We start from the raw sequence: 21813 nt of genomic DNA on the forward strand, positions 1-21813 counted from the left end.
TTGGGTATAGGCCAGATTAGATGGTATCTAAGGTTTCTTTCAACTCTGCAGTTCTGTGATTGCTACTCAGTTGGTCATCAATAACTATCCTTTGGGGCCCAGTTCAGGTTCCACCTCCTCTAGGAAGTCCTTCCTGACTACTCTAGCTTGGATCATGAAATCTTTATGCACCACTTTATATTGTTCCCTATTGTTATGTGTATCTTGTCTTTCCAATTTGCTGATAAACTAGAGAGAAGAGACTTCCATCACTAGACTGGCCATAGTGTGATTTTTTTTTTTCCATAGCAACTTTCAAAGCACATCTACTAAGTTATGCAGAAGGTGAGATTGACTTAGGGAAGAAAGTCATAATAATGAAACTGAGAGGTGGTATGGGTTTGAATCCCAGCTTTGTGACCCTGAGCATGTTATTTAAACTCCCTAAGACTCAGTTTCATCATCTGCAAAATAGGAATAATAACAGCTCCTGCTTCACAGAATTGTTGTGAGGATCAAAGAAAATAATATATCAAGGGCTTTACAAACCTTAACATGCCATGCAAATAAGCTATTATTATTATTATTATTATCATTATTATTACTAAGTTATAGATCCTTGACAGATTGCAATAAAGTCAGGGACATGTTAGTGAGATTTCAGACAACAAGGTCTTCATAGCTCATCTGATTCAATCCTTATCCTAATCATGAATCTGACCTACAACATACCTGATAAGTGGTCACCAGCCTCTGCTTAAACACCTACAGTGATGGACAACATGAACTCCCTGTCCCTGGTACATTCTATTTCATTTCTGGTCAGTTTTAATTGTTAGGAAGTGTTTCCTTCTACTCGTCTGAAAGGTGTATTCTCCATAGATCCTGGCACAAGCTGAGCTGTTACTTAATAGATACTTGTCAGCTGATTGGCTTATCAAAGGATGGAGCCTGTGGTGGAGAGGAACAGGAAGGGAGAGGAAAGGGGATGGGGGGGAGATGGGGAAAGAGAAGGTTACCCTGTCAGAGGGAGGGCTTCCTTTTTGCAAAGAATTCCGGGGGGCGTCATTACTTCCATTCACACCTCTGGATCAAAGGGCTTTCCTTCCCATTGTGGTCCCAGGTCAAGAGTCAAGAATAAATTCCCACATGAAAGCTGCCTTGCATCCAACACTTTTCTTCTTTTAGCTGCTTCAATCAGGGCATGGGCTAGAATGCTGAGCTGCCACTAGAGAAGTGACTAGATTTAACTCTTTAACTAGCTGTGCAGCTTTGGGCAATTGTATAAATCTCTCTGGGTCTCATTTCTAAAATAAGGGTGTTAGACCAGACTAGATCAGGGGTTCTTAACTTGGGGGGTCCATGAACTCGAATGGGGAAAAAATGATGTTTTTATTCATAATCCTATAAATTTCATTTCATGCATTTAAGAACAGTATTCTAAGAAATAGATGGTAGCTAGGTGGTGCAGTGGATGAATGCTGAAGCTGGAATAAAGACCTGAGTTCAGATCTGGCCACAGACACTAGCTGTGTGATCCTGGGCAAGTCACTTGATCTTATTTGCCTCAGTTTTGTCATTTGTAAAATGGGCTGGAGAAGGAAATGGCAAACCACTACAGTATTTTTGCCAAGAAAACCCCAAATGAGGTCACAAAGCATAGGACATGACTAAATAACAAGAATTCTAAGAAGGGGTCCATAGGTTCCACTGGACCGACCATCCAAGGGGAACATGACAAAAGAGAGGTTAAGAATTCCTGGCCTAGATAACGTCAACTTGGAATATACTCCTTCTACCTCTGACTCTTAAAATCTTTTTCTTTTTTAGAGGCACAGTTCAGATGCCACCTTTTCTGTGAAGGTGGAACATCAATTCATTTAAAAATGATCTCTCCCACTTCATATTCATTTTTTAATATTACATTGACATCTTTTGTTTTTACATTGTAAAAACAAAAATTAGGTCAGGGTATACATGGAAATTTTTATTTCCATGTATACCCTGACCTAGTGAGCCATCTCTTCATAACAAAGAATTAAAAAAGAAAAAAAAAAGCAGTTCTGCAAAACCAGTCAACATATCAATTTATGCAATATTCCACCCTACAGTTCCCCCACCTCTACAAAGAACACAGGAGGGTGCATTTTCTCAATTCTTCCCAGGACCAAAATTTCTGTCATTATAATTTCACAGAATTTAGCTTTGTGTTTTTATTCTTTCCATTTAAATATAATTTTAAAGCATTTTGTCTGAATCTTTGCTTTTATCTTCTATCTTATATTGTCTTTCTTGTGTATATGTGTTATCCTCTTCGTTATATTATAAATGCCTTGAGGAATTCAGGGAAACATTGAAAGACTTGTCTGAACTGATACAGAACAAAGATCAGAACAGATCAGATCAGAACAGTCTACACAAAGGTTAAAATAACAAATGAAAACGACACTAACATATCACATATCAGATTATATTTTGTGCAATATTGTAATATATTATTGGTTTTAGAAGCCTGATGGTGAAATATGGCTCTTTTCTCTCAATATGAGAGGTACAGACTACGGGTGCAGAATACTATACATGCTGTCATATGTGGTAGGTGAGTTGGTTGGTTTTGTTTAACTGGGTTTTTTTTTAACATAAGGGAGGTTTTTGAGAATGAGAGAAAGAGAGAAGAGAGATGGAGAAAGAGAGAGAGAGAGAGAGAGATGGAGAGGGAGAGAGGGGGGAGGGGGGAGAGGGGTGGAGAGAGAGAGGAGAGAGGAACAAAGAGGTAGAAAGAGAGGGGGAGAGGGAGAGAGAGAGAGAGAGAGAGAGAGAGAGAGAGAGAGAGAGAGTGTTACTGGAAAATGACCTTAATGTAAAAAACAAGAACAAAAAAATCTGTTTGAAAAACTACAAAAGAAAGTTCCTCTCATGAGGACAGGAACTGTGTTATTTTGCATCTTTGCATTCCCAACATCAAGCACAGTGTCTGGCATATAATATGTGCTCACTAATCAATTAATTCAATAAATGTTAACAAATTTAATTGAGATAGATAAGAGTTCTGAAAAGCTACATTATTTATCAATAGTATACAATAGTATATATACATTTATCAGTACTATACAAATAGCAGCTTCTACAATCTGGCCTCAGTAATAATAGCTAGCATTTATATAGCAATTTAAGTTTGCAACGTGCTTTACAAATATCTTACTTGATCGTCACAACAACTCAGGGAGGTAGGAGTTATTATTATCCCAATGAGGAAATGTTGAGAGAGGTCAAGTAACTTGTTGAAGATCTCACAACTAGTAAGTGTCTGAGGCCACATTTATTATTATCATCATCATCTAACATTTATGTAGCACTTATAGTACTTTATAATTATTATCTCATTTGATCCTCACAACAACCCTGGCAGACCTGGATGCTGTTTTTATCCCCATTTTGCAGATGAGAAAACTGAGGCACAGAGGTTAAATGACTTGTCAAGGATCACACAGCTAGTGTCTAGGCAGGATTTTAACTCGGGTCTTCCTGACTCCAGGTTCAGTGTTCTATCCACAAGGCCACTTAGGTTATCTCATCCTATCCCCTACTATTTCCCTCTGTGAATCCTCAGCCCTAGACCGTCAGACTAGTCTAATTGCTGTACCCCTTAAATTCCTACTTCCACATTTTTATACATAATTTCTCCTCTTTGGATTGCCTCCTACACTCATCCCCATTTCTCCTTCCTATGATAGGTGGAAGGGATCCCCTCCTTCCTTCCAACTCCTAACAGTCATTGTCTATACTGTGAGGGGGGGGGAAATATCAAGCCCTTGGCCACAGCGTGTGCGCGTGCGCGCGCGCGCACACACACACACACACACACACACACACACACACACACACACACACTCTGCCTTGGGTTGCTAGCTGTTGGTAGCTATCTTTGCACATGTATACAAGTCTAGCCTGAACATCTACCTCTCTCAACATCTCTCTCAATAAGAGTCTCGGGCTTGGGATTCTATTTAATCCTTTCATTGTTATTTAATTGCTCACATAATTATGCCTTGTCTTTCTAATTTGATTATAAACTTCTCAAGGGCAGAAACTGGCCCCTATACAACTCAACCAATGCAACAAACATTTGTCAAACAGTTCTCTTCCCAATGAGTGGAAAGAACAGGATGAACTCGAGAGGAGATAGAAAAAAGACCTCCTTTCTGTTCTGTGAACCAGACAAATCTTGGTTTTCTCTGTTCCTCCCAAGTGACTCACCATCTCCCTTTGCATGGGCTGGCTCTCACACTGACTTCCAATGTCTCCCTCCTTACCTCTGCCTCACAGAATTAGCCTCTTCCTTCAATGGGCAGCTCAAGCATCATCTTGTACATGAAGCCTTCCTTGGTACCCTCAACTTCCTTAGTACCCTACCTCTCAAACTAAATTACCCTGAATTGAACTACTTTGCATTTGTTCTGTATAGATTTATATAGATGCTCATTGTCTTCCCTTGTTATTACAAGCATCTTATAAATAGGATGCAGCTTGGTGGTTGAGTGGCTATGGGTCCTGGAGACAGGAAGACCTGAGTTCAAGTCCAACCTCAGGCAATTACTAGCTTAGGTGAGAGGCCCCGGGCAAGTCACTTAACCTCCATTTGCCTTAATCCCACCGGAGAAAGCAAATGGCAAACCATTCTAGTTTCTTTGCCAAGAAAATTCCACAGACAATATTGCTATGATATGGCCCACAGACTCATCAAGAGTCAAACATGATTGAACAACACCACCTTATAAGCAGAGGCCATTTCATTCTTTGTACTTGTATCCCCAGTGACTAACAAAGCGCCTGGAATATAGTAGGTGCTCAGCTAAATTACCTATTGGCTAATGCCTCATTGCCAGATCCAGAAGCTATCCCACATGTGGGGCACCTGAGCAGTCTCTGAGCTCCACCCCCCCAAGTGCTGACCCTCTTATCAATTAATTAATTAATCAATTAATCAACAAGCATTTGTTAAGCACCTATGGGATACAAAGACATATTGTCTCCCTTTGAGACCCCTTTGTATGTTTCACAGAACCTAGCACTATGCTTTGTTCATAGCAGGTGTACAATATTAGCTCTTTGTACTGACCAGGGGGTAAAAAAATCAACCTTGCCATCCACCTCAGTGGACTGTCTGGAACATTCTGTCCTCTCTCACTGTAAGTCTATGGTCAGTTCTCCCTCCTCCCTTTTATTCCAGATCAAGGTTTCGGAGGAGGGTAAATCTAACACCCCAAAGAGAAAGTAAACGACCCTCAACTTGTGTGTTTTGTCCTGTACAGTGTAAGCTTCTTGTGAATCCCCCTTTCTCACTGACCTTCCTTTTCATCTCTCTACCTTAATAGCACTGATCTTGCAGTCAGAAGACCTGGGTTCGAGTGGGCTTACTATTCATGTGAACGTGGACAAATCACTTTCATCCCCCGAGACTCCCTATCTTTAAAAACAAGAATAATGATACGTGTGCTACTTATCCACATGGCCATTGTGAGTCTCACATGAGAAAATCTATTGAAAAGCACATTGTAACTTCAAAGTTTCTGCCCTGTATCTGGAGCTGAGGGAGATCCCGGAGGTGGCTTTGGATGCAGATGGCTTGTTCTCCAGGGGAGAGGGATAAGGCGTGTACCATAAAGAAGAAGGCTATGGAGCCCTCCCACCAGCTCAGTTCTCCCTTTGCCTGAATAAAGGAATGGGAATAAAGAAATGGGAAGTAAGTAGGTGAGTGGGTGGATCTGGCATCTGGTAGATGGTTGGCTTTTTTTTTTTCTTTTAGAAGATCAAAAGCTATTCCAGAAGGCTGAGTTTACTGGAATTCAGGAGGGTGAGGCTACTTTAAGTCTGGAAAATAAGCCCCAGTGAGAATAAGGGCTGGGGGGAAGGAGGAAGAGAGAAACTTCTCTTCAGAAAAGCTAGGGAGAGTTGAAGTCAGTGGTGGTGGAAGCATCATGGGAAAGGGAGGAAATCTCACCCTACTTCTGTGTTCTCCCCTTTCAGCTCTTGTTCCCTAAAGCAACAAAGTTTAGTTCTCCAAGCAGAAATCTAGAAAGGCCTTTATTTTTTTCCCCAAACCTACCCCAACCAACTCCAGGCCTAAGGGGACATCGTGCCCTAAGGGGACATCATCCGTGAGCATCCCACCTGGGAGGTGCACAATGGAGTAGGGAAAGGATGCTTTTGAGAGGTCATAACCTTAGCTCAAGAGTAGAGCTTTTTTTCCTGCCTGACTCTTATCCTCTGTCAGGCCACAGAAACTACACTTACCTACAAATTCTGGGGTCCCAAAAATGTTCTTAAACTCTACTCCATCTTCAATTTCATGAGCCAGGCCAAAGTCGATCAACTTGATGTGTGGAATGGGAATATTCTTATCCAGCAGCATAATGTTCTCTGGCTACAGAACAAAAGGGGGGAAAAAGATGGTAATTAAAGCTCTGGTTTGTGTTTTTAGTTAAGGATTTGGAGCAGGGTTTTGTGTTCTTTTTTAAGCTACTGAAACAGAAAAAAAAAATCCTAGCTTGTTTTTGTATCCTTAAACATCTTCTGTGAACTCAAAACAGGCCTAATAGAGTATAAATATTCCAAGCCCTGGTCTCTACCCGACTGCTGAGGATAACAAGAGACTGGGCAGACTGGGGGTCTCTAGGCCTCATTTTGCCTCTAAGTGGCTATCAGGTCAGGGAGCTGTAGAGTATAACGGAATCAAAGCTAGACATGGAGGCCATGTGACTCAATCAGACAAGTATCTATTAAGAGCTTGCTATGTTTAAAGCCGGGGGTAGCTAGGTGGCACAGTAGATAGAGAGCACCAGACCTGGAGTCAGGAGAACTTGAGTTCAAATCCAACCTCAGACACTTACTAAGCTGTGCAACTCTGGGCAAGTCATCTAACCCCTATTTGTCTCAGTTCCTCATCTATAAAATGGGGACACACTAGAGAAGAAAGTGGCAAACCACTCCAATATCTTTGTCAAGAAAACCCCATGGACAAAGGGTCATGTAGAGTTGGACACAACCGGACAACAACAACAAATGTTGAAGGCCAAGAAGAAGCATGACATAATCGAAAAAGGACCAGCCTTGGTGTCAGGAAGAACACCACTTTGGTAGGTAGGGCATTGGACTTGGAGTCAGGAAGGCATGGGTTCAAATCCTTTGTTAGATATTTACTAGTTGGATGATTCTGGGCAGTCACCAAACCTCTGTGAGCGTCAGTTCATATATAATAACAGTTAGCATTTTTATAGTGTCTTAAACAAAGCACTTTACAAATATTATCTCATTTGATCCTCACAACAACTGTGGGAGGTTGGTGCTATTCTTATCCCCATTTTTCAGATGAGGAAATTGAGGCAGGCAGAGGTGACGTGATTTGCCCATAGTCCCCAGTCACAGGTATTTGAGCTCAGGTCCACCTGAGTCTTGGCCTCCAAATGAGGAGACTGAATTCAAAGACCCCTTTCCCCAAAATTTAGCTCCTATGTATATGTTAATGTATGTATGGTTTGCCTCCCCTGATTGAATTCATATTCTCTGAAGGCAAAGAGTTTTCCATTTTCATCCTTCTGTCTCCGGAGCCTAGCACAGTGCCTGGGACATGGCAGGCACTTACTAAGGGTCCGTCACTTGCTTCCAACTCTAAATCTATGATTCTATGATCCTGTGTTCAAATCCTGCGTCTAGTAAACAGTCAAGTCACTTAGTCACTCAGCCCTGCTCAGTAGGAAGAGCACTGGGTCTGGAGGCAAAGGTCCTGAGGTTTCCTGTGTGGACCACTGACATTCTGTCTTCCTGCCACTGGGCTTCAGTGGTGTTTCACACTTAGACACAAGAGAGTCTCAACACCTCATTGTCCTCCTTGACAGATGGTAAGACTGAGAAGAAGAAAAAACAAAAAAGCAAGCCAATAAGGATGCAGAGACAGGCCCTGGGCTGGAGTCCCAACTCTCCCTCGTACTAGCCATGGGATTGACAAGTCGGTTACTCGTTCTAACCCTCAGTTTCTTCATCTCTAAAATGGGATGACAGGACTTACACAATTCACTTCATGCAGTTAGGAGGAAAGTGCTTCGTGAACACACAACTAATGTTATTTCTGCTCAATTTTACAGACGGAGTCAAACGGGGACCAAGAAATTCTTCGAACATTTCCTGTTTGTCTTAAAGGCGGTCCCTTATGGCTAAGAGATCTCAACAAAGCTAATGTAGAACGGTTTCCTCCACTAATCCGGGTCTGGCCCTTCCTGGCTACCTCTTTCTCCATCCTCGGGGCTTCCTGTTGACAGCTCTCCCCTCCCCCCACCTACTGCCACCCCTACGTTTTGTGTTTGTTTAACTAATTCTAGCTCCCAGCAGGACACAGGAAAGAGTACACCTGATTTCCAGGGAAAATAGCAGCTGCTGGGGCTCTTTCCAGTCCTGTAAACAGCTCCACACCAACTGGGACCCTTGCTTGGGAGCCCTGTGTCCATAGCTGTCTGGGTGCTTCCCAAAATCCAAGGCCACAAACTCTAGCTTCTCCCTCCCCTGAAGCCCCCAGCCCCTTTTTCTGCCCTCACGCCCTTCTCTCCTACGAAATCAGACAGGAAGCTTCCAGTCTCCCTAGATTCCCTCTGACCCCCAGTAGCTGCTGGAAACTTTCACTTTAGGAAGGAGACGATATCTCAACTTCTCTTACTTAAAAAACAAATAACATGTTTCCCTTTTGGAATTTTTAAAACTTGTTTATCCTTTCTCTATTTGGGAGCCTCCTCCTAAATAGATTTTCAAAATACACAGAAGTATTTTTCCAGGGCAACTGCTGATCTTTGCCTGGGCTAAACGACCAAAGATTTGGTATCTTTTTGCAGGAAGGAGGTGGTGGAGAGAGAGGGAAGGGGCAGTAAAGCCAAACCAGACTGCTCCGGCCTCAACTTTGTGCAACATTTCACTTGAACCCGAGTGAGATGCCGTCTGTGGGATACAAAAAAACCCAGGTCTGTGTGCTCCGAGGAGTGGTGCCTGGCTTGGGTTTAGGGGGCTGTGTGTGTACGTTTAAATATACAAATACATTAGATATGTATATATGAGGTGTATATGAAGAGTGTGTTATATACATACACATAAGTATCTATAATATACATAAGAGATGTGTGTGGGTCTGTGTGTGCATATGTGGGTGTGGGTATGTATAACGGGATATTCTGAAGATACACAAATATGAGTTACATGTATATATGTACATATACATACAGAAAGTCCTAAAAGTCTTAGTGCACTTTAAAGTGAATGAAGTTTAAAAATTCATGAAAAATTTAGGGACATGCTGTATAGACCTGGCCAAGAATGTGTCTTTCACCACCACAAATACAAAAACCAGGGATTTCTAGGGAAAGCAGAGTCAAACCAGGTTGTTGCCTTTAAGAAGGGTTACGGCTTCCTGTTGTTAAGTTTTTAAAAGAAATTATTTTATTTTTTCAATGAACAAAAATCTGTTTTCTCTCCACTACCTCACCTTCTCTCCTCCAACACCCTCCAAAATGAAGAAGGGTTACTGTTAAGGGTCTCTGTTTTTCCCTCTCTAAGGCCTCAGATCATAGTCTCAGAGTGTTTAGGGTATAGACGTACTAGAAGTTTCAGTACCAATACTACTTCTCACCAGCTCTGCCAACCTGGCCAAGTCATCTTAGCTTAAGTTTGTCCTCTGTAAAATGGCAATAATAATGATGATGATGGCACTATCTTCCTCATAGAATTGCTGTGAGGAGAGTGCTATGAATGAATGAATGAAAAAGCATTTAAGTACTGACCATGTGCCAATCCCTGTGCTAAGCATTGGTGATACAAGAAAACAACACAAATGACAGGGTTTTGTTGTAGGGTGAATAGAAAGGTCTGCAAGTCCTAAGGGTGCAGTGAAAGGGCAAACAGTAAGGCCTGGAGTCCTTAGATTGCATCAGCAGAGAAGATGGCAGTGCCTGGAGGTCTGGTGGGTATAGCAGCAGGGCAGACAGTAAGGCCATGGCAGGGAAGATGGTGAGGCTTCGTGGTTCTCCGTCTCACTGACGGGGTCTGAGCTTCATTAATAAAACAGAATAAGATAAAATAAGGGCTAAAGCAATCTGATACTCTCTAACCTTTCATAAGTGAGGCGTCCGGTTACTGACCTAAGAAAAGGGGAAGTGGGCCTGAAGGTCTGAATGGTGCAGGAATTCTGGGTTTCCTTTTGCAGGGGTGAGAATTTGAGGGGGAGAATTTGGGGAGCCAGAGTTCAGCCAGGAGGTGGGAAGAAGGGAATAATGGGAAGACAAGAAGAGAATGACAACCTACAACAGTTGCTCCAATGGGCCATTTTGGATTGGCCTAGGGCGTAATCTATCAGAAGTATTGCAAAGGCATGTGGCGTGGTAGACAGAACACTGACCCTAAAGTCAGGACACCTGGGGTCTGAATTCCTCCTTGGAAACTTCTTAGCTGTGTGACCCTCGGTGAGTTTGAATCCCACCTCAGACTCTCATTGTACCACAGGGGACTGACCTCAACTTAATATTGTCCATAAACTGAGATCTCAGGGGCCATTCAAGAGCAGTGATCTCCACCACCACCAGGAACACCCTAGCCAAATGCCTTAAGAAGAAAAAAAATTCCTATGTTCCCTGGAACATCAGAGGGAAAACGAGGCCTTAGAGAGGGAGAGAGAGCAAAGTGGACCTGTAACAATAATTTCTCTCTTGTGGCAATAGGTTTTTCATGATTGAACATGCATAGCCTTTATTAAATTGCTTACTCTCTCTGGGAGGGGAGAGGTGAGGGAAGGAGAGAGAGAACTTGGAACTCAAAATTTTTTTTAAATGAATGTTTAAAAATTGTCTTTACATGTAACTGGGGAAAAAGAAAAGAAAATATTATTTAAACAATAACTTCTCTCAGTGCCTGTGAAGCAATCTGCTTTGACTCAGCTTTCCGTGGGAATCCCTGCAGAAAGGAAGGGTCCACCTTCCTCAGCAGGCTGAGCAAATTCCCATGAGGCTGGGTCACCAGGCAGAACTTCCAGGGGCTCAGGCCACTACTTCTTCATTCGTCCCCTCCCAGGAGACACAGCAAACGTACAGCTTAACCCACAGGCTTCTGGCCCTATGCCTGACTGTCCTTTTCAGTGACCAGACACTATTCCTAGACTATCACTCCTTTCACCAAGGATTTTCCCTCAGCACACTGATTTTATTTATTTCAGCAAATTAACTCCCTAACATAACCAACCTCTCCAAAAAAATGTTTCTGCCCTCCCCTCCCCTTCTGACAGAACCCTTGCAAGGTGAGAGCTCACATTACAGAGGTTCTCTCTGCCTTCAGCAACCAGTCCTTTGGGCCCCAAGGAGTTGTCAGGAATAGGCAGGGCTACACCCTGCCTGTCATAGCAATCTTGTACCCCAAGTACGGCCTGGAGAAGCCAACGTGCCCATTCGCATCCTGATGAGTTTTTGGTTCAGAGGTGACGTTCTGGCTTGCCACTGGGAAGCAGGCTCCAAGGGGTGTGATGTTTGTCAACTGATAATACGCACGCTCAGATGCAGTAAGTCCTTGATTCTACTGCGTACAAATAGAGGGGGTGATCTTTCTGCCAAATTCCTGACAGGTGGGGGGAAACTCCCCTCTGATTAGGGGGAGAATTAGAACGGCTGATACTGGGAAGCTTGACTGAGTTTCTATTGAATTACCTGCATGGTGATGGATCCTGAGCCCTCTAAAGGTTTTCTCTGCTAACCCCCAGTTTCATTCCCACCTTTTGGTGTAGATACCATGACAAGGAAATGCCATGCTGGTCAGTAGAGATGGAGGCCCCAGAAAAAGTGAAGCCAGAATCAAATGAATTCAATGGGCTAATGCAAGGTGGAACATCTTCATGGAACATATTGCCAGGATATCAGGCTACTGGGGAGGGCTTCCAGAGACCCAGTTTCCTCCTCTCCTTCCTGAAAAGTGCAAGTTAATGCAGGGCCATAAAAGTCATTGTCCTCATGTCACTCTCCTGCTCACAACACCATATTCTCTTTTTTTAAAAATTGGCACATTTTGTTTTGATACAATAGGTACTTCCCAAATACCTCCCCAAAGTACATTCCCCTCACATACAGTTAAGTAACATCCCCAACAGCATAACTGCATAAAATCCACATTTTTTATGTTGACTCTCAAGGCCTCCAAATATGATCCCAGGTTCCTTTTCAGACTTATCTACCATTACTCTTTTCATTCCAGTCATATTAATGTCTTTATAGTCCCCCAAACAATCTTTAAGTCCGTTCTTAAGCGACCGGCACATAATTATCTGTGTCAACGTTACATCCCTTCCTTCCAAGTAGAAGGTAAGCTCTCTGAGCGAAGACACTAGTAGGGTTTGGAGTGTTTTGTTTTCATCTGCATCTATCCCCAGCACCCAGCCCAATGCCTTTCACATAAAGTAATAGATGCTTTAATAAAAGCTATGGGATTGAACCGAAATATAGTCAGGACTTGGGCCTTAGCTCTTCCAGGAAGCCTTCCCAAACTACCCTAGGTCACAGTGACCTCTCCCTCTTCTGAATCTGTATCACAGTTACCCTCTATACTAGTAAGCTTTGATCAATACACTCTATTAGATGGTTCTTTCTGTTTCATGTATATTAGTCTAGTTTTCACGACTAGACTGGAAACTCCCTGAGGGCAGGGCATATGTCATATGCCCTCGAATACTCTGTTTTAAGCAAATCGATAGTCAAGGCAGCATAAAGCAGAAGAATGTGTGAATGTGGAGTCAGGAGATACCTGGGATGGAGTTAACTGTTGTACTGTCTCCTCCATCAGAAAGTAGGCTGTAGTCAGGAAGAAAAAATTTTAACCAAACAAGGAACAGAGGTAATTTCAAAAGATAAAATAAATAAGTTTGATCACATGAAACTGAAAAGCTTTTGCACAAACAAAATTAATACATTTGGCATAAAGAGGGAAGTGGTAAACTGGGAAAAATCTTTGTACCAAATATCTCCGATAGGGACAACAGAAATGTATCAGACTAAAAGCCATTCCCCAATAGATAAGTGGTTGAAGGATACAAACAAATGCTTCTCAAAAGAATTGTAAACTCTTAGCAATCATATGAAAGAATGCTCCAGATCACTAATAATAATAGAAATGCAAATCAAAGCAACCCTAAAAAGTTTCACCCCACATTCAGCCAATTGGCAATGATGAAAAATATAAAAATAGTCAGTGTTGGAGGGGTTGTGGAAAGATAAGCACACTAGCACATTGTTGGTTTGAACATGAATTAGTAAACCATTCTGGAAAGCAATTTGGAATTATATAAGTAAAGTGGCTAAGTGACCAAGACATTCTACTATTACGCACACACCCCCAATTAAAAAAAAGGTTCTATGTGCATGAAAATATTTATAGCAGCACTTTTCCTGAGAGCCAACAGCTAGAAGGAAAATACATGGTAATCAACTGGCTAAACAAATGGAATGGCTAAACAAAATGTGGTACATGATAAGATACAGAGAAGCATGGAAAGACTTACATGACTGAATCAAAGTAAAGTTGACAGAGCCAAAAAAAACCTCCCACTACATGCAATGATTAGATCCATGTAAATGGAGGAAAAATGACAAAAAAATAACAAATGAATACTGCAAAATTATAGAGAATGAGCTCAACCCCAAAGAAGAGATATGGGAAGATATGTCTTCTCACTCCTTTGAAGAAGTATTGAGGGTCCATTGGTGTGGAATATTGCATACAGTGTCAGATTTTTATTACTGTATTTATTAGTTTCATTGAGTTTTAATCTTTTTCCTATTTTCCTTTAAAAAAAACTTTGTTAATAAGGATGACTCTCTTGAAAAGATCAAAGAGAGGGATACAGATGGAAATCTAAGAGATGCAAAATCCAAAAGATATCAATAAAACTATTTTTTAAAAAGAAGGTAAGATGTTTGAGGACAAAGATTGGTTTTACCTCTATGACTGACTGAGGACAACATTCTGGAGCCCTCAAATTTTAAATCAATATAAGTGATTTGTATTTGTTGATTGTGAATATGTAAAAATTGCTGCCCTCTGGGGTCATTTGAGCCTGGTCACTATAATGCTGCCTGTGTATTTCCAGCTTGGTCTTCTTAAGTTGGACACCCATCTTTGCTGTTCTATCTCTCTGGTTTCCCAGAAAGCCCAACGGCCACAGCTGTGGCTTGGTGAAGAGCCTGAACTTGGCTACATTTATCATTTCGAAACCACAGCCTCTGGCTAGCCGCCTAGGAGCCTCAGTCTTTGTCTGGTTGCTGCTAAGAGGGCTCTGAGGGCTCATATTCTCCAACCGGGGAAAGCAAAGATGACAACACAAACAAATCTACCCTATCTCTGGGCTCCATATCTAAGGGATGGTCAGAAAAATATGAAAAATTCATTTTTTCCCAAAGCCCTTAATACATCATATGATTTCAGTTTAGGGCCAATTATGCTGGTTAAGTAGTCTCAAAAAACAGCAGTGGTTTCCTTGGGGGGTGGGGGGAGGTGACAAGTGGTAGGGATGCCTTAAGATGAAAAAGTGCAACAGCTCCATAGACTCTATTCTGCATCATTTCAACACGTGGACCAGAGATAAATGCTACACCAAGCCTCAAGGAGGAATCTTCCTTGCAAGGCCACAGATATGTGGGGTGAAGGAAGACATAACAGATATTTTGAGAAAGCAAAATAAAATAAAACAAGGGCACAAGCCAATTGATCATTTGTATCCCTTCAGAAGTGAGGGTGTCATGTTGCTGACCTGGGATTGGAGATCTGGAGCTGGAAGGGACTTAGGGGTCATCTGGTCCAATTTCCATATCTGACAGCCATAGAAACTGAGGATGAGGAAAGGGACTTAGGGGTCATCTGGTCCAATTTCCATATCTGACAGCCATAGAAACTGAGGATGAGGAAAGGGAAGTGACCTACCCAAGGTCACACAGACGGTAAATGACAGAGGTGGGATGTGAATTCAGTTTCTCCAACTTTACTACACATCTCTGGGACTCTGGTACAGGGTGGAGGTAAGAAAGAATGGTTTGCAGGAGGTGTCACTATATTACTCATGGAAGGATCGAGCTCAAAATATTCTCTCTATTTCAATACTTCTGAAGCTCTGTGATTTCATCAAAGTGGGTAAACCTTCCACAATTTAGTAGCTGATCTTCCTGAATTACTGTGACAAAATCCATCACACCATGTCCAACCTTCTGGTGATAAGTTTTTCTAAGCTTAGCAAGGTCTCAGACAACAGACGGAGTCCATCCTTGGGCTGGAGCAGCAGACAAAATCAAGGTCATTGCCAAACCACGGCAAGGCTTCAGAGTATGACTTCAGTGAAGGACCTTCCCATAAGTTTCACCAATTAGAGATCAATCTGGGTTAACAAGCAGCTGGGGTTTTGCTGCTTTTGTCTGTTTTTGAGACTGGGTATCCTTTATCTCGTACAGGCTGAAACTGCAATGGTTGTTTTTGGGGTATTGATTGGCATGGGAGCTCTGACGTACTGAGTTCCTGACCTGGGAGAAATCATCCCTCACCAGGCAGCCTGTTGATTCTTCTGCTCCCAGACATAAGTTGGCTTTAGCCCTCCTGCAGCTCAGAACTGCCACACCTATGCAACAGCAGGGACTACAGGCACGTACCACCATACGCGGCACGCAGGCTCACCATTTTAAAATACAAATTCTCCTTGGGAAGATTCCGCCCGATGTCAGGATATAAAAGGCAAAGTGGTGAAGGGATGAAGTGTTGGACCTGGAGTCAAGAAGACCTGGGTTCAAATCCTACCCCAGTCGCTACTAACTAGCTGTAGGATCCTGGGAAAGTCACTTAACTTCTCCCCCTGGTTTCTTCACTTGGGAAAAAAAAAAAGAATAGTAACAACATCTACCTTACAGAGTTGTAGTGAAGATCAAAAGAACAAATACATATAAGGCATTTTGTAAACCTTAAAATGCTATATAAATGTGAACTACTGGGTACTTTATCTCTTTATTGCTTGGTTTCTTCATCCGAAAAAATTAAAGGTTGGATAGAGGTTGTATGGAACTCAGAATCATCTCTAGTCCAACCTATTCATTTCACAGAGTGAACTGGATGCTCTGGTTGAATCACTCTGCTCTCTCCCAACGTCTGGGTACAGATGAAAATGGTGACAATGGATAAGGGCCACTTTAATGAGGAAAAGAAGTCTCAAAGGGACCAAATATATCCAGGATGGGATGTGAACACCAAGAGAGAAATGCAACTTTGCAGATAAAAGTGATGGAAGTAAATGAGAAGGGAAAGGAAGAGATCCCCAATATGTGGGAAGAAAGATTGGCTATTTCTAGAATGATGTCACATGAAGACCATAGGTTTATAGCCATAAGGGTTAAGACATACCCAAAGGGAAAAAAAAACAAAAACAAGATAAAACAAAACAAAACAAGGATGTCACAAGGAAGCTGATCATGTATAACCTTTCAGAAATGGAGTGCTGGGTTGCTTACTGGAGATCACAGATTTAGAACTGGAAGGGATAAGTAGAAGGGATCATCTAACCCAACCCCCTCATTCCAGGCATGGGGAATCGCAGGTGAAAATGCCTAGAGTCAGGTGATGACGAGTCTTGTCTGAGGAACAGTAAGCCGGCCAGTGACACTGGATCACAGAAGCCCTGATGGGTTATAAAGTAGAAAAATACTGGAAAGGCGACCTGAAATCCAGGTTATGAAGAGCTTTGAATGCCAAATGGGATTTTATATTTGGTCCTGGAAGTGATAGGGAGTCACTATTAGACACACACAGAGAGAAAACGATCCATATATCATATTATTGCTTTATTATTATATTTTATGTCTATAAATAAAGAAAATGTACTCTAAGAGGCTAATTCAAAAGACAGCTAAGCAAAGCATTTAAGACACTAAGCTTTCTAAGCCTCAGGCGTTGTTTTTCAATGCTGGCTAGATGTTTCTTTCCCAGTGCCTCCCTAGTCACAACTCAGCATATAGCCTATAGAAGGTAGCCTCTTCCCACTGGTCATTCTCATAATGAAAATTACTTTAATCAAAGAATCTAATTATCTTTCTCCTGTTGAGAGCCACCAAACTGAGAAAATGCAAGCTGAAAGTAATTTTGCAGCATGTGGTACTTTAGAAGAGAACAGGCCCGGGTAGAATGCTGCAAGGCAAAACCCTGGACGGCTAGAATGCCACATGGGTACCTATGGGTAAATTGTTGTCTTATAGGATTTATAGTTGGATGGGACCTTTAGTGATCCTCTAGCCCATTTTACAGATCAAAATGCTGAGACTCAGAGAGGTGATTTGACTTATCCAAGATCACATAACAGCAATGTTAGCGTGTGAATCTGGGTCATCTTTCCACTGTACTGATGACCTGGGTCACAAAAAGACATGTGGAAGGGTACTAAAGCCAAAACACTTTTCCATTCAGCTCAGGGCTCCAGTGAAAAGGATTCAATTCAATAAACATCTATTCAATCCTTATTATGTGTTAATAATTCTCTTCATTTGCCACCCGCTGCTCTGCTTGGTTTCAACACCATCAACATCTTCATCATACTCTACTCAGGATAAATTCATCACCAGATACACACATCATCATCAGAGACACTCCATCAACATGATGGAAACTGCTTCAGCTTTGCTACTTATTCCCCATCAGTGCCCTCAATTGCTTCTGCCTCTCTGATTGGAGCGCTGGAGGGCAGGGTAAGAAATCTCTCTCCTAGCCTCCCTTTATAGAGGGCTCAAAATGGCAGTCATCTCTTTGTTTGCCACCCGCTGCTCTGCTTGGTTTCAACCCCACCACCATCTTGATCAGGCACGGTTACCCTCTGGCACTCTTCACCTCCTCCCTTTGAAGCTTCCTTTTATGTATTATCTTTCCTCATGAGATTGTAAGCTCTTCTCTTTCTCCTTATTTGTATTTCTAGGGCCTGGCACATAGTAGATGCTTAATAAACATTTCTCATATTGTATTAAATTAAGCTGGCTTAGTGAATAAAGGGCCAGCATTGGAATGAGGAAGACCCTAGTTCACGGGCTGCTTCTGGTATATCTAGCAATGCATCTGGGATAAGTCACTTCACTTACTTCTTGGTAACCCCAGGTACCTCTTTAGAACTATAGGTTATGGCACAGTGGACAGAGCTCTGGCCTTGGAGTCAGGAGGACCTGAGTTCAAATCCGGCCTCAAACACAGAACACTTACTAGCTGTGTGACCCTGGGCAAGTTACTTTACCCCATAGACTCATTAAAAAAAAAAAAGACTATAGGTTTTGGATGAGTTCCGGTGGGTGAGAGGAGTTCTCTATATTGATGAATTCCTACGTCTGGACAAAAAACAACAAATGCAAAAGACAAGGTGCTAGGTGGTGGTTCCTCCTTTGTTTTCGAAGAGGACCAATGATATCATCATCATGGGGTGATGCCTTGACTTTCACATGAACTGCATTTAAGTGAGGCAGAGTCGCATAAGGTCATCAGCCTCATTCTCTTCCCGCGTCACTGAAGTCCAGTGGCAGGACAAAAGTCAGGACAACTGATTGGGGCTGGGGATACAGTGGATGACCTTGGGGGCTTCCACGTCTGACCAAGCTCTAAGCACTCTACGATGCCTGCTGCAGCCATCCTCATGGCCATTGGAACAAACCGTTCTCATTCCGCTGGGGGAAGTCTTCACACGCTTGGGGGAGACATCCCCTTAACTCACCGATGGGTTTTAGGTCAGTCAGTTGCCTTCAACCTGGTTTAGCCTGTCTGGCAAGGCGGTTTACTGGGGTGTGGTTGTGGCAAATGCTACAGCTTCTTGTAGCCACAGGTGAGAATTGGGTGAGAGATGGACACCCAAGGTAAATGAGCAGTCCTGACAAGGGCTTGGCAGCCATCCCACCCATGGTGCTAGCCCTCCTGCACACCCCATACAAATACAGATATGACAAAGACCCTATTCTCAAATAGCTTACACTATCCCTTAATAAAAGCTTCCACCTCTTACCTCCCTGCCTTTGCATGGATGTCTCCTCAGCTGGCATGGACTCTTTCCTCACATTCACCTGCTGGGATCTCAGCACTGGCACCATATCCTATGGGGGACTTTTCCCAATTCCCTCAGTTGTCAGACCTCTCCTTTTCCAGAAATTGTTTTGCACTCATTCTGTCTTTAGAAAGGCAGCCAAGGGGCAGCTAGGTGGCACAATGGATAGAGCACTGGCCCTGAAGTCAGGAGGACCTGTGTTCAAATTCAGCCCTAGATACTAGCTGTGTGACCCTGGGCAAGTCACGTAACCCCAAATGCCTAAAAGAAAAAGAAAAAAGAAAAGAAAGACAGCCTATCTCTAGTGGATAGAGAGCTGTTCTTGAAGCCATGAAAACCTGGGTTCAAGTACTGCCACTGATACATCTTGGCAATGTTATGACCTCTCAGTGCTCTAGGTAACTCTACGATTATAATCTACAGAGATGGCACTGATGATGACTTACAGGGAGTTTCCTCAACCAGGAAATCTCTATACCAATGAAATCACATGTCCTTCTATTCATCTGTGCATATGCTGTAGCCCCCCTTAGAAGACTAAGCTTCTACATGACAAGGACTGGTTTTGTTTTTTATTTTTGTCTTTGTGTCCCTAGGACCTAGCAAAGTGCCTTGCACATAGCAGGTGATTAATTAGTGTTTACTGAACTGAATTTAATAGTGCACATTTACAGAGCACTTTACAGAGTGCTTTCTTCATAACAACCCGACAAGGTAGGTTGTGCCAGTGTTATTACTGCCATTTTAGACCCAGTGGGGTTAAGGGGCTTATCTATAATCACACAACTAAGTAAATGCAGCACCAGGAATAGAACCCACACCTTAAGTTCACCATTCTTTCCACAACACCAGCCTGCATCACTTACACATACTGTTTCTCCCAACCATGGGAATCTCAGCCCTCAAAACTACCCCTAATGGTGTGGCAATTTTCCTTAAGAACTGGCAGGAAGTATAAGAAAACACAGATATTTTCTTTTCAATACTGAATTCGAGATGTTACAGATAACTTTTTGGATTTTTTTCATCTTCTTTGTGGACTAATAATTATGTTTATTTATACTTTTGCTATCTTAGACCATTCGAGCTCACATGGAAATTCAGGAGATCAAATTTTTATGCTTTGTTGTGCTCAAATGTGTCTCAGGTAGTCAAATTTTTATCACTTGTCTCTGTTAAAAATGCCTCCTTTCCAAACAATGTAATGGTGGTGGGTTTGTGGGGAAACAGGCACTCTGTCAGTAGGACTGCAAACATTTTGGAGAACAATATGTAGTAAGTCATAAAAATCCTCATCCTTCTGGACCCAGCCATCCCATTGCTAGGATTTTATCCCAAAAACATCACAAAGAAGAACCAGTCTATACAGAAATTGTCATGGAGGTTCTATTTATCCTAGCAAAAAACTGGAAACAGGGGCAGCTAGGTGGCGCAGTGGATAGAGCTCTGGCCTTAGAGTCAGGAGGACCCGAGTTCAAATCCAAGCTCAGACACATAACACTTACTAGCTGTGTGACCATGGGCAAGTCATTTAACCCCCATTGCCTCACCAAAACAAAAAACAAAAAAAACAAACAAACAAAAAAACAAAAACAAAAACAAAAAACTGGAAACAACCCACATGTCCCACAATTGGGGAATGGTTGAATAAATTATTGCTGTTGTTGTTCATTTGTGTTCAACTCTTTGTGACCCTGTGGACCACGCTGACCATAGCATTTTCTTGGCAAAGGTACTGAACTAGTTTGCCATTTCCTTCTCCAGTGGATTAAGGCAAATGGGGTTAAATGACTTGCCCAAGGTCCCACAGCTATTAAGTGTCTGAGGGCAAGATTGAACTCAGGTCTTCTCGACTCCAGGCCCAGTGCTCTATCCACTGAGCCACCTAGCTACCTTAAACAAATTAATGGTTAATATAATAGAATATATGTTATGGTATTATAAATATAAGTATTTATATGTAAGTATATGTATATATGCATATATAAGCATAATAAGCATCAAACATGAAAGAAAATATTGAAAAGCCAACATAAGGTGATACAGTGTGAAATAATCAGAACTATATACACATTGATGACAACTATATGTTTAAGAAAGATAGAAAGAAGGTAAACAGGGTCAAAAGTGATAGAATTCTAGGCAGACCTCAAAGGAAACACTGAACAAAATAATTTTCTTTGTTTCTTGGTTGTTTGCTAAGTCATTTGGCTCTGTCCAACATATTAAAGGATAAAAGTCTCGGGTGAGATTTTGTCCTTCATTTGGAATACCTCTTTTATATTCTTTGGTGATGGTTATTAAGTGTATTTGTTGTTTAGTTGTTTTCAGTCACGTCTGACTCTTCGTGACTCCTTTTTGGAGTTTTCTTGGCAAAGATACTGGAGTGGTTTGCTATTTCCTTCTCCAGCTCATTTTCCAGATGAGGAAACTGAGGCAAAGAGGGTTAAGTGACTTGCCCAGGTCACACAGCTAGTAAAGTGTTTGAGGGCGGATTTAAACTCAGGAAGATGAGTTTTCCTGACTCCTGACCCACTGTGCCACCTAGCTGCCCTTTATTAAGTACATATCATAGTTTTTATTAAAAAACTCATCCTCTTTCCTACCAAAATATAACCCTCCGAAGGGCAGAGAACATGCTTTGTACCTCTGTCTATGAGCTAGGACAGGACCCTTCAGAGTCACATTTCTATTGTGTCTTCAGGTTTCAGCGCATAATCTCTAGGGCC

The 21813-nt window shown here is 42.1% G+C and overlaps 1 protein-coding gene across 2 annotated transcripts in view; it reads right to left on the minus strand.

Annotated features, from left to right (window-relative positions):
* The window catches only part of DAPK2 (death associated protein kinase 2), a 187077-nt gene that overhangs the window by 36833 nt on the left and 128431 nt on the right, over nt 1-21813 (minus strand). For both annotated transcript variants that reach the window (XM_027851777.1, XM_027851778.1), the window contains exon 5: nt 6274-6403. In XM_027851777.1, the coding sequence (XP_027707578.1) occupies nt 6274-6403 (130 nt within the window). The remainder of the gene's footprint in view (nt 1-6273; nt 6404-21813) is intronic.

Source organism: Vombatus ursinus, unplaced genomic scaffold (assembly GCF_900497805.2).
Source record: "Vombatus ursinus unplaced genomic scaffold, bare-nosed wombat genome assembly UNPS02009205.1, whole genome shotgun sequence".
In the NCBI taxonomy this organism is placed as follows: Eukaryota; Metazoa; Chordata; class Mammalia; order Diprotodontia; family Vombatidae; genus Vombatus; species Vombatus ursinus.